General features: G+C 42.8%; 1 protein-coding gene across 4 annotated transcripts in view; it reads right to left on the bottom strand.

Annotated features, from left to right (window-relative positions):
* Window positions 1–692: 692 nt before the first annotated feature.
* The window catches only part of FAM120A (family with sequence similarity 120 member A), a 54,479-nt gene continuing 41,148 nt past the window's right edge, over window positions 693–14,023 (bottom strand). For 2 of the 4 annotated variants that reach the window (XM_080350336.1, XM_080350335.1), the window contains exons 14-18: window positions 12,949–13,132; window positions 11,974–12,111; window positions 10,393–10,534; window positions 5,338–5,434; window positions 693–2,665 (exon numbers count right to left, since the gene is read on the bottom strand). In XM_080350336.1, the coding sequence (XP_080206462.1) occupies window positions 2,354–2,665; window positions 5,338–5,434; window positions 10,393–10,534; window positions 11,974–12,111; window positions 12,949–13,132 (873 nt within the window). In that variant the 3' untranslated portion in view covers window positions 693–2,353. Of the gene's footprint in view, window positions 2,666–4,862; window positions 5,007–5,337; window positions 5,435–10,392; window positions 10,535–11,973; window positions 12,112–12,948; window positions 13,133–14,023 lie in introns of all 4 variants that reach the window. The other 2 variants (XR_013922553.1, XM_080350337.1) reach the window with 2 other exon arrangements.

Genomic DNA, 14,023 nt, shown 5'->3' with positions numbered 1-14,023 from the left:
CCGCGCAAAACAGCTCTCGTGCTGTTCACCAGGGTATAAACTTACAGCTCCTCATGTTATGTTAGCGACATCCATGATGCAGAGGAAACTCCTGCATAATGGAGGAATTTATTTGCAGCTACAAAGACCTGAAATACAGGCACTGTCAATCACAGAATCGTCTTGGTTGGAAAAGACCCTCAGGATCATCGAGTCCAACTGTTACCCCACCCCTGGCACTGCCCCATGTCCTGAGAACCTCATCTCCGTCTGTCCAGCCCTCCAGGATGGTGAGTCCAGCACTGCCCTGGGCAGCCTGTTCCAATGCCCCACAGCCCTTTGGGGAAGAAATTGTTCCCCAGATCCAACCTCAACCTCCCCTGGCGCAACCTGAGGCCATTTCCTCTCGTCCTGTCACTTGTTACTTGGGAAAAGAGACTGACAGGTCTTAGACATAACGAAAATGTTTTGGATCACCTTGTATTTCAAACCCTGCAAGCACCTGGGTTGGTCTTTTTCTTCTTTAAATAACCGCCCGTTATTTTTGTCATATTCGCATCTTATGAACCACCTTGCAGCAGCTGCATGACGTAAGAAGGACAAAGCGTTACTGCGACCGAGCGCGTCCCCGACAGCGGCAGAGTGTGAAGGTCGCGTTTTCCTTCTCCGCCTTTCGGGAGGACATCACGTAGTCGGCTAACTCAATCACTTCATTTGGGCATAGGAAAACTTTTATTTACAACATGTTAATTAAAAAAATAGTTGACAAAAAAGGCATACAGTATTTTATACTAAAAGAATAAAGATTTTTATTAAGCACTGTAAGTTGCATTCAATAGCCTTCAAATACACCACACCACAATCCATCTACAACCAACCAAACCCAACAGTAGTTCATTCTTGCACAATCCATGAGTTGGGGCAGAACTCCCTTCAACTTACATTAAGATACCTACTTAGCTCTTGCGGGCAGGGAACGGGGAATTACACCTCATTTCTGATCACTAATGTGTGATGAAGAGCATCAGGAGAATTATATGAAAACGAATATAAAGAAATGATTCTGATTTTGAAGTACATTAAGTTTGGAAACACTAACAAAAACATCAAAATGATACAGGTATATTTGCTTATACTAAATTCTTGATGGGAAAGTTCTCAAGAACAAGCCATTTGTTTCCTGCTACAGAAGGGGGGTACTTTTTTTTTTTGTTTTTGAAGATCAAAGCTTTTTTTTTTGTTTTTCACAGAATTTCATATTTGCTAATATGAAGGCATAAAACAGCAACAGAGAACAATAATGCATACAGCAATGAGTACACCAGGGTAACGTTGATATTCAAAACGGCTAGATAATTTTTTTTTAAGTTTTAGAATAAATGCAACAGAGGTCAATAATCACAAAATTTTAAGGTTAGAGCAAGATCAGTCAATGACTAAACATAGTTAACATCTTTTATAGGACTATTACTGATTATTAGCTTTTTGTTTTGCAAATGGGCACAGTACTTGTAAGAATGGAAGAAAGAGGACAATAACATGCATAATATTAACTACACACTTTAAAAATTATGAACCATGCAGAAGTTTAGCTCAAATAGTAGTACTAATGGTCTACGTCTGATTCAAAACCACATAGTTCATTGATCACGGATGCATGGTATTAGTCACAAAAAGTTTCAGAACACATTGTGTTTATTTTGAAAGGTCATTTGCATCTTCTATTATTTCAAGTTTATCTCCATTTAACTTGCTTGTAAAGTATGTATGATGTATATTTAAAATCAGCAGAACTGCAATATTACTCTATAATTTGTCGTTTCGATAGTTTGCACATTTTAACACAAAAGAACCACATCAACGGTGATGAAATTCAAGAAAGAAAAAACTGTGGTTGTGCCTTTTTCCCCCCATAATCATGAAATCAAAGCCTTAAAGAAAGCTTTATTGTGACACAGTAATGCAAAATCAAATATAATGGCATACATATGGTGCCAAGTACTAAAAATTATATTTTAAGCTATATATACTTAAAGACTGCCAAAATTTGTTTTCTTTATATTTCAAAAAAACAAAACTACAAGCTTTTGTCATAACCAGTTTAAACTTTATGTATACTTCATTTTAAGTGCGGGAGTCAAATGCTCTTCATTCTGTTTCTTTTTTGTTTTATTGTAGCATTTTGACTACAACTGGTTAAAACTAAAAATGTGTTGTTTAAATCTCTGACATCAAAGAGGGATCCGAATTTCCAAAGTCCTCATTTTTCTCTTACGGAAAGGAAAAAATGTACGTAACTGTAGGCTCTCTTTCTTTCCAGATATTCCTAATCCTGACCCTTCCCAACATCCTTCACCCTCTATAAAAAATAAGTTTACTCTTCTTTTTTTAAGACAGTGGCCTCAAGAGTATCATCTTTATGGCAAACACTGTCTGCATTTAGTGCATTTAAGTGAGGATTTGTATTGCACATTTTAGAGTCATTACTCAAGGCACTTTCAGACTGATTGGAAGCCCTGATGTCTCCTGTATTCCCATTCATCTGGGAAGCTGGTTTTTCCTCATTCACAACTCCATTTTCAGCCAGGGATCCATCTGAAGACACAACTGAGGATTTAGATTCCTCTGATTTTGACTTAAGTTCTTTGGCTACTTCTTCTGCTGAAGCAGCATAAGGAGGTTTGCCCTATTTTTTAAAAAAAGAAGAGAATTACTGAAGAGCCACCGCTATATATTTACAATCTGTTACAAAGACACTAGTAAGGCAGCATGCAGTGCGCAGAAGTATGGCAAGTGAATACCGAATAGCATGTACTGCTGGAATAAGAGGCTGCAGAACAAAATAAAGAGCAGAGGTGAGAGAATTTGCAGGATTTCTGACGCCTTCTAGCCAGGTCTGCTGAGGCTTCGGGGGTAAAATGCCCTTTCTAACCTGGATGCTCCAGTTATTGCACAAGGGAAGAGCTCCATCAACGTCTGGACACCCCCAAACTGAGAATCAATATACAGCTTAACTCTGCTTCTTGGTTCATAGATGTTATCATTTAATGATATGATTACATGTTATTCAAATACAAACAAAACCTTTTTTTTCCAACAATTTTTAAGGAAGTGCAAAAGTACCATGCAATATTATCTATACTCTAAATGCTTCTGAGATTAGGAAAGTGACTTCATACGAAAAGCATAGAGTAGAATCTTACAAGGCTGAGTAGAGCAATAAAAGCAGATTTATGCAGCATTAGAACATTATTTAGTTTTTAAGCATCTGCAACAGTGAATCTGAGCGATCCAGAAACATAATAAGCCTTAAGCAACACAACAAAGAAAGGAGGTTGGGTTGCCAAGAAGCAACGTTCTGATCTGTCGCGCTGTTCACAAAGTTAGGTACTAAGAAATTACTGAAGATACGGACATCTTACACACCTCAAACAATAGCAAACAGCTTCAGAGTGTAATTACCTTAACTTTGACACACTAGAAACAGCATGTTTAGTACTTTTCTGAATTGCTGAAAGACTTTGCAGGTCAGAACTGCTGTTCTCTAACATCAGTGTCTAACATCTTGTTATCCAGATCATCACAAAAAATTCTGCAGTTACATCGCATGGGTACATGACCAGCGTTGAGGACAGTGAGTACGTACCACGTGTGGCTGTGTACTTCTTTACAGGCTTTAGTAATGTTAAGTTTTAGAGTAAACAGACGCTTTTGTTTCTTCCCAGATCAAGAGCGAAAGCTCTTTTCTGGTGAAAAAACAGGCTTGTCTTACACTGGGTAACTACCAACTGCTGATTTGGGTCAGATTCTCCAGCCTGTGTTTGTATCAGCTCCCAGTGAGCGTCAGTAAAGCCGCTGCCCGGAGCATCTCATGTGGTGTAAATTCGCACATCTGAACCTCCGTCAGTCTGTCAGACGAGGAACTGCACCGGCACCAGTTACTCTGAACTGGTATCAACATCTACTTGTTACGCATTCCGTTTCCCAAGCTCTACCTGCCACATGCATTTTAGTTCACTTTTTTCTTTTAAATTTTCCCGTAAAAGGAACACATGCTATTGTGACTGAAGCCCATAAAATCCAACGAGCTCAGGACCGGGCAACAGAAAATGCCACCATTTCTCTTCCCGCTCCCTATCCCTGGCAGAATTCTAGACCAAGATCCTTGTGGTCACAAGTATCTACCATCCAAATTACATATTGTTAATAAAAATATGAATGCCCAGTCTCGCTGACTGTCTTTCAAGACTATCTGCATTTACATCTACATTTACATATGTAAACCCATAGTAAGCTCAGAATATTTGGGAGCTCCTTCTCAGGGCTTCCTTTATTTCATAGGTTAAGGTACTTGGAAATTAGGTACTATATAATCAACATAGTGGCTTTTCTTCTATTTAAAGTAAAAGATGTAAAGCTTTAAATACATAGGTACATTTGTAGACATATATAATCTGTGTACACAGAAATTTAACAAGGAAGAGAAGTATTTGAATGTTTACACCTAGAACACAGCAAGTTTTATTTGACGTTAGTAGTTGCTTCGTTATTCACTGGAGAATGTCCCTTCTCTGACTGACACCTGCGATCACCCGCTACTCTTATATACTAATGTCTCCATGGCAAATTGCAGATCCGTACAATATATTTACTGCGAACGTTTTCCACCTATTTACTACCTACTCATCTATTACCATTGGGACTTGCGTCAACATTTAAAACTGCACAGCAGCAAGAACAACGGAAAAGGGAGGAAAACATAACTGCAGCAATTGGCATTTAATACAGAACAGCACTTTTGCTTCAGCTATATTTAAAGGATATACGGAAAAGACAAAACCCACGATCCACAGATGTATCGTATGTTGTCACCAAAAACGAACCTGTGCTCATGGGGGCAAAGGTTGGTCTGTTATTTCTTAGAAATTCGGAGTCATTTGTTAGATTTGGAGCTGTGCAGCAGCAAAGATGCTTCTACTGCTATGAATTTTTCCTCATGAGTTTGGACTGTGGTCTGAGAAAAGAAACTGGGAAAGAATAGGGGTGGGAACAGAAATAGCTAATTCATTTCAGCTTTGTGTTTCTCCCATTTTCCTCAGTTTTCTTCTATTCCCATGGCTGGTTAGAGCTGCGTAGGCACAGCCTTCATATCAAAATGCATTTTTCCACGTCTGTCTGTATAACTGAGATGCAACACTAGCCTGTCCACCATCACCGGCTTCAACAGGTGGGCAAGATCACTCTAAGAAACACTTTTATCTTTCCAAGTTGTGCTTGTCAGCATTAGCTGGTCGGGAAGTCCGTACCGCACTAGCCTGTAAACTAGAGTGTTTTGAGTCAGGCACATGGCTTTATTACCTGAATTGCTCCCTGGCTTTTATAACCTCTCCCGTAGTACCTTCCGCCTCTTCCAAAAGTTCTTATCACTGGAGTGGAAATAACTCCTCTAGGACGCCTGGAAGTTTGGAGGAAAAGGAAGAAAGAAAAATACCTATCAGCTTTTTTTAAAAAAAAATACTTTAAATTCTGTTTTTCTGGACTAACATTTACATTTCTTTAAAGAAGCAATATGACTAACTAAATCAGAATTACAGGATTCTACTGCTTGCAAATATGTGTAACCTATCAAACCTTTTCTTTTTGGAGCAATAAAATGACTGTTTCTACATGTCACTTATAGAGAACAATAAATTAGTACTTTCGAGCTTTGCAGAAACACTTCTAATGTGTCAAATTATCCTTAACAGCATTTTAGAAACAGAGCTGAAAACATGCTCACCTTAACAAAAATGTACAATTTGAACCATTTATAAGGCTATTTCTCCCATTTGATAACATTTCCCATGTATAAACACTCTAGACAAGACAAAATCGGGTAAAAGAAAGGAAGGCGATATACAAAATTGCTTCAGTTGTGATGGGAGAACACAAAATCATCTAAGAACCTCAGGGCGGGGGGAAAAGAGGCTTCAGCTGTATCTGACATGTAGCAATTGATCAGTTTAGGTGCCTGCAAGTGGGGGCTGCCAACCAGGACACATCAGGCAGTGGCTTTTTGATTTGATTCAATAAACATCAGATCAAAATAAGCTTATACTCGGCTAAAACTATTTTAATGCCATCTATTGCAGAAACTCAACTTCCTTATCGTGATGTGGAGGACTACTTCTCGCCTCCACCATTTCTTTACTTTTTCTCCCAATCCCCAGCCGATCAGGGGCAGACTGACCCCCTAGGCTGGGACAGGCGGCAGACGCTGCTCAGCCCCGTTCGGAGCTCCACAGGTGGCGTCCAGCCCAGTTTGCCAGACCAGCAACAAACAGCAGCTGCAATTCAACTAGACCCCATTTTCATAGAATCACAGAATGTCCTGAGCAGGAAGTGACCCCCAAGGATCATCAAGTCCAGCTGCTGTCCCTTCACAGGACACCCCACAGGTCACCCCGTGTGTCTGAGGACGTTGTCCAGTCTCTTCTCGAACACTGTCAGGCTGTGGCCGTGACACCTCCCTGGGGAGCCTGTTCAGTGTCCAGCACCTCTGGGTGAAGAACCTTTTCCTCATGTCCAGCTGACCCTCCCTGGCACACGTTCCTGCCGTTCCCTGGGCTCTGTCACTGTCACAGAGCAGAGCTCACCCTGCCCCTCCTGCTCCTGCTGAGGAACCTGCAGCCCATGAGCTCTGCCCTCAGTCTGCTCTGCTCCAGCTGAGCAAACCCAGGGACTGCAGCCGCTGCTCACACGGCTTCCCCTCCAAACCTGCACCGACTTCATGGCCTCCTCTGGACACTCTGCAGCAGCTTTATCTCCTTTTCTCCTGTGTCCCAGCCCTGCACACAGCGAATGCTGCAGGTGAGGCCGCCCCAGCGCAGAGCAGAGCGGGACAATCCCCTCCTGCCCGGCTGGCCGTGCTGTGCTGGGTGCACCGGGACACAGGGCCCTCTTGGCTCCAGGGACACTGGTGGCTCATGTTCAACTTGCCGTCGACCAGCACCTCCAGATCTCTCTCCACAGAGCTGCTCTCCAGCATCTCGTCCCCAGTCTGTGTACAGCCAGGGCTGCCTTGTCCCAGGTGCAAAATCCAGCACTTGTTCTTGTTGAACTCCATGTGGTTGGTGAGTGTCCAGTTCCCCCATTTGTCCAGATCCCTCTGCAGGGCCTCTCTGCCCTCCAGAGTGTCGACAGCTTCTCCCAAATTTTGTGTCATCAGCAAACTTACTAAGCAATCCCTCAAGTCTTGAGCTTAACTAATTTATAAAGACACTGAAGAGCACTGGCCCTAAGATGGATCCCCATGGAACCCCCCACACCTGACAATTCCCACACACCAGCAAGGTCCCTGCGAGCTCTACAAAACCTGCTGGAGATTTCTGTAGCTCCTTGTCCCTCTGCTGCTGTGCTGCAAGAACGGAGCCACACTGAACCGGCAGCTCTTCTCACGCACACTGCGAATTCCCACACTAGGCAGTAAGAAATTAAATAGTGGGATTTAAAAACAACGGCAAAGAATAAAAAGCTGTGGTTTATACTTTAATAACTCTCACTGTGTTCTTTCTAAAGATTTTAGCAGAGCTTACCTATCCCATTTGCTTATTTTTTTACGAGGTGAACGTGTACCCTTCAGGGATCTGAGTAAAATTTTTCCTACTCAGAAAATGACACTAAACATGTTGACGGATCAAAGCCAATAAAAAGCAGCCGGTATAACTTTACACAATAAGAACATTCAAGCTCAGCACTGCACAGAGACATGAGACAACGGTGTAAAGAAGCCTGACATGATTCCTCCAACTGAAACAGAAGAAATGAAAGAGAAGCGTGCAGGACCAGCTGATACATTGCAGACGATGTACTGTGCGGTTTCCCTGTAGTGTTCTCTAGTATGAAACAGCATCTGCCAACAAGGACTCCAGCCTTTCCAATATCTGCCTTTGGACAGAACACTGACACTGGCACGTTCTCCTACTAGGTTTGCTTTTTAGCATCACCTGATACAACAAACAGGTAAACTGCCTGCAGTAGATTTTCCCTCTGACTAATTCTAGTAACTCTAAAAGAGTTTAACATCAGTTATTATTTGATGGAGAGAAGAAGGTCTGGCACTAACAGTGTTCCTGTCTTTTTGAGGTGACAACTTGCATCCAAACCCAACTGCCCAAGCATAGCAGCTCTGACAAAAAGAAAATGTCAGATATTTTACCTCCTAACTCAAAAGCCACTACTGGAGAATAGTATTTCTCTGTTGTAAAGGTACTTGCAGGAGCAGTAACACTCGGTGATTTGACCACTTTCCAGGTGAAGAGGACTCTCAATTTAGAACTTGTCAGTGTTAGCTCCTGGGTACTGATGTTGTACATCAATTCATTTATTTGCTTCATCAGAAAATGCTGCTCTGTGAAGGACATATCAATGGGACACATCACCATCAGCCAGGCCCGAGCTGGAGGGTGTCTCTGGATCACGGCTCAGGGTGCCTCGGTCTGAGCACGATGCTACAAATGACCCGGAGGTTTTCACAAACAGCGCTGCAGTCAGCACATCTCACTGACTTAGAGTAACAAGCTCTGTTTAACCCATATTCTGGTTTTCATGAGGATCCACAAACAAAAGAACTTCTAATCACAAGCTAACTTCATTTGAATGGTGAAAAATGTTATTTTGGCCACTGAAACTGAGGAGTAAGATTACAACAGCCAGAGGAGCCTTGTGTCTCGTCACACACCTCAGCCTATTCCACAGCTCTCCAGCTGCTGCTCTGGTCCCACAGACCCCACCAGCCCGCACAGATGGCTCAGTTGTCTGAAGATCTAAACCTGCACTGATCTAAAACTGCCCATCTAACCCCCCGTAGTGCTGGTCCAGCTCTGTCCTCAGCACAGGACACACATGGACCTGCTGGAGAGGGGCCAGAGGAGCCACAGGAATGATCCGAGGCTGGAGCAGCTCTGCTGGGAGGACAGGCTGAGAGAGCTGGGGGGTTCAGCTGGAGAAGAGAAGCTCTGGGGAGACCTTATTGTGGCCTTTCTGTGCTTAAAAGCGGCTGTAAGAAAGATGGGGACAGATTTTTCAGCAAGGCTTGTTGTGATGGGACAAGTGATGATGGTTTTAAACTAAAGGAGGGAGATTCAGGCCGGACATGAGGAAGGTGTTGAGAGCCTGGCCCAGGGTGCCCAGAGAGGTGGTGGATGAACCATCCCTGGAGACATCCCAGGCCAGGCTGGACGGGGCTCTGAGCAACCTGAGCTGGTGAAGGTGTCCCTGCTCATGGCAGGGGGGGCACTGGGGGAGCTGGGAAGGTCCCTGCCAACCCAGACTATGCTGTGATTTTATGATTTAGCAATCAAATCTCATTCTAGAGAATACAGTATTCTCACCTAAATATGCTCCCCTGAAGCGTCACCTCTGCTGTTTCCCACTGCTGAGCTTTTAAATCTTTGTTTCTGCCATTCCCCCATCTCCCCGTCCCCACACCAGCAGCAATCCCTTCTTCCCTGCTCCCATTCAGGGCTTCAGATCCCACTATCTCCTCACAGCCGTTCCACCAGCTCTTGCTGACTTTAGCACTATGCTTTATAGCACACGTTTGATTTAATTAACGAATAGAGAAGAATTTGTGCAGTTCAGACTTATTCTTTCAGACTGCTTCCTGGCTCAAGATGGCATAAATACACCTACTTTACTCCATTCCTTTAACTTTGGGATTGCTTTCCTGTAACAGATACCATCTTAATTAAAGATGACAGACAGATCTGTAAGGCACAGAACCATTAAGACTATGGAAAACATATAATCTGAGAAGTAAAAGACTAGATATTTTTGCAACAAAGGATTTATTTTTCAGAAAAGTTGTGAACCTGTGATTTCAGCTGTAGTGAAATGAAGTAGAACAACTGAAGAAATTACTAATGGTTTAAACACGTCTCCCATCATGACTGTAGCAAAGGACTATTAAAACTAGAAATGTCCTTCAGATGTTTTCTGCTTTACAGAAGAATTACATTATAAAGTTATTAAAAGTTTTACTGTATTTCTTAATAAATGTTCTACCAGGAGACAGGAAATTGACTGTTGTGATAGTTTTGATCAGCTATAACATATTGTTTGATTTCATGTAAGAGAAAACCCCCAAGTCATTTCCTCATGCAAAACCATCCTCTGTGTGTGTGTATCTATTAGATTTAGAGTATGAATCTTATTTGCATATTAAAATGTTTATACTCACCTGAATAAAGGATTAAAACCATCTTAAATAGAACATAAATGCTTTTCTTGCATACTCAAGTGGGTGTAATTTACCTAATGTGTCCTAAAATGTGTTGTATGTAACTCCTAATGCCTCTAAACTTCTCCCCGTTTTACATTTTCCCCCAATCATTCAATTGCACATGAAAAGCACGTTCCAGAAGCGGCACTTACCCTCTGGCGGGTCCTCCCACAGACACGACCTGCAGAGGAAAGGGTCCTCTGCCCCCTCGCCCGCGTCTGCTTCCAGCCCAGTGGCCGACTACAGTGCCGGCAATTTCAAGTTTCCCTCCCTGAGAAGGAATAGGTTGGACTCCTGCACAGAAAAGCAAAACCAAACCTTGATCTTCACAATCGTCACATTAAAGTTACGAAAGAATGGAAAACTGGTTTGCCCAGAGTTTATCAGATATACAGTGTCCTCTTTTGAGACTGGGAGATGATTTCTCATTTTGCAGTCTTTCGGAAGTTTTCTAACTCCAAGAGTCTTTCTTTCCCCCCTTTTAAAACAATAGATAGGAATTCCAAAAAGAGACATGATCTTACATGAGTACTTCAGTTCCAGTACTGAAATTGTACTTTAGATAAGCGTTAAAAAACTGAAGCGAAATTTTATAAACTATCTAAGGTTTATTTTTTTCCTGCATTCCTAATGAAGAAGTTATTTTTGCAGGTTCAAAGGCACCTTTGAATGAACACCAAATATCAGCATAAGACACACAGATTATGATTGCTATAAACAACTTGCTAGATAGAATTATCTGTACTAACTTGTTATAAAAATATAGCATTTAAACTGATCTAAAATGTAGTTTTAGCCTTCCCCTACCAAGAAAGCAGCTAAAATGGGAACTGTCTAAAAGATGGATGTGTCTCCTGTTCAAGTTGTTCCTATCTTTGCACCTCTGCCTTTAAAAAACAACACTGGGGCGTAACATCTATTTCAAGAAACCTAGGGTAAGCACAACTGAGCCAGATGTTACTGGTAAGACCATCAGCACTAAAAGGGTTACAAAACACAGCATTTATGCAGCCACGATTAGTCTTCAAACATTAATATGCTAAAAACTAAATTACTGATTACATTCAAAAAGGTTCATACGTCCCTGTACAAGATTTTCAGCTTCAAACGCACATTGTTGACAGGGGCAAAGTTATTCACACAAGGAAGCATTAGAGGTACGTTTGCTCTTAGGATTAAAGCTCAGAGGCCAGAAAGAACAGCTAAATATATGGAAAAATTTCACCCTGAACGGGGAATTGGAATTAACAGGTTTCCATTGTCCTGCCTTGTAGAGGAGATGAGCAATGGGCACATGGGTGGGTAAGTCAATCTCACGCCTGTGTCCACGCTGACAATGATGCCAGCAAAGAACGGGTCAGCAGAAACCCCAAAGCCAGCCCGTTCTACGGGGGCTTGTTTTTGCCAACTGCCCCCAAATTTCACAAAATAACTGTTAATACATTCCAGCCAAGTTCAGCTGATTAAGCTGGCGTTTGGAAGCACGGGAGAGAGAGGCTCTCGCTGGGTTTTGGGGCTGTCCTGTGTTTGCAGGAGGGTTTCTAGGCGTGAGAGCTGGTGGCGGGAGCCACGGTGGGACCTGGGAGCGGAGGGGACAGCGGCCGCGCGGGCTGGAAAGGACAGCTCAGACAGGGAGGAGGAGATGGCAGGCAGTAGGAAAGCCTCAGACCAAACTGTAAAGTGAAGGAAGCCGTTGCCAGAAGCTCTAAGAAAAGGGTTTTGGGTATAATTACCGCCCTGAAACTTGCTAGTCCTGTTGCTGTCATTGCCAGAGAAGGCTCCGGAGTGTCCTGCCGCTGCCGCCACCCGGAAGGCCCGGTAAGCGCCTGTGGCTACTGTTTCCCCATAAGGGCCTCCGAAGCCATAGACTCCTGTTAGACCCAGGGTAAAGAAAGACAGGGGAAAAGCTGTGAGGGGGGCAGGCATTGGGCCGGCCCCGAGCAGAGGTGCTGCCGCCTCCCGCCATCCTCCCCCAGCGCCCCGGGAGGCGGCAGGGCTGGCCAAAGAGCCGGGCTGGGCTGCCAACCGGCACCCCGGCTTCCACGGCAGCACCGGCACCGCAAGGCTTGCGACAAGTTTTGGTGGTGAGCTCCGATGGCTACAGTTGTGGCACCCCAAGGACGTCTGACTCCCCATGTCCGGTATCAGGACGCCCACAGGCCTCGGAACCAGAGAGGCTTTCAGAAAGGGAATCATTCTAGAAACAGCCTGGAATGGTTGCAGCTGTATTTACACTCCAGGGTGCCAATGGTTAAATGACTGTAGCAAAATACAGAGAGGTGGGGAGGAAGAAAGGTTGCCTTCAACCCTGAGAGTTAAACTGTGTCCATTAATTTAGGCACCCTTAATATTTATAAATATACACGTTTTAAAGCAATGCACAGTGCAAATAAGAGCCTTTTCATATCATCCAGAGTTGATCCATTCCTCTTTTTTCTTTTTCATACAACAGCGGTAAAAATATTTTGATCTGGCACAGTTACTAAAAATCCTGAAGGAAATACGCAGCGATCCAACACATTCTATACTGCTAGGCTGCGGCTAATAAAAGTAACAACAAAATACAGTGATTGGCACATGCCAACCACTTGTTTTTACATATTTTTCCTACAAAGTTGAACAGGCAAACCAGTTCATAGTTTGGGGAATGTGAAGGATGAAGTAACGCTTCATGGCGCCGTGTTTCGCGGCGCTGTGCCGTCACTTACCAGCAAAGCCTCTCCCCCTGCCCTGAGGTGGTGGGACTGGCCCAAAGTGTCGAGGATACATAGAAGCTGGATAGAAAGGCATGGCAGGTGGCGGTGGGAAAGGGAGAGGATGGTTCTGCCTGGAGAAATTTAATCCTTCTAGGATGCTCTGACGCATCTTTTCAACCTTGGCTGCCTGCTCAGCCTGTGAATAAAGAGAAGGTCACAAAAATATGTTAAAATTCTCATTTGGATTGTATAAAAGCTCCATTTACATGAAAAACAAAATCCATAAAACTAACTGGAAAAATCACAGTAATCTGGCTCGCATACCTGCTAATAGTTCAATAACATTCCAATTGTTCACAAGAAAAATCTTTATGTATCAGTAGAGAGATAAGAGTCTAAATACTAAGACAGTTAAGGAGTGGGTAACACAGAAACAGTTTAAAAATTAAAAAGGATTTTCCAGAAAGGAACTGAGAAACCTCCGTCTTTAAGAACATTTAATGCTGCCCTTTACTTTAAACAAAATAATCATCATAAACCTGGAGCGCAAAACAACATCTATGCAACCAAGCTAACGCGACACTGGAGGCTGACAAGCCTGAGCGGGACCACAGCCATCACCACTATTTAATCTATGACCAGCTTCCCCTGAGTCAGAACTAAAAAGTAGTAAGTTGTGTTGTTAAGGTTTCACACCTCCCAAGAAGTTAATTAAGAAGTTTTGGTCATTTAAGTAAACTATTGATTTTTATCAGTTTCCTGTTTTTATAGTTAGATGATAACTTTGCATGATTTGGAGAAAGCAAAGAACTAATTAATTTGTATTTTAAGATGGTCGTAATAAATGTGACAATATTTTGAGCTTAAGGACCATAAGAATGCATTCACAGGCTGTAAAATAAGTTAGAAACCACTGCTTTTTGTTCCCTGTAAAACCACTGCAGGTTTGCCCTTTGCAACAGCCTTGCTAGCTTGACTCAAAAAGACAGTTCTTGAACAAATAAGCAGAGATAGTTTCCAACTCGGAGTCCTTCACGACATCACAACTGCATTCAAGTTCCCATTTCAAGAGAGAAAAATACCTAAA

This window comes from Nesoenas mayeri (genome assembly GCF_963082525.1).
Source record: "Nesoenas mayeri genome assembly, chromosome: 10".
NCBI classification, from domain to species: Eukaryota; Metazoa; Chordata; class Aves; order Columbiformes; family Columbidae; genus Nesoenas; species Nesoenas mayeri.
This window is presented reverse-complemented; position numbering and strand designations above follow the sequence as displayed.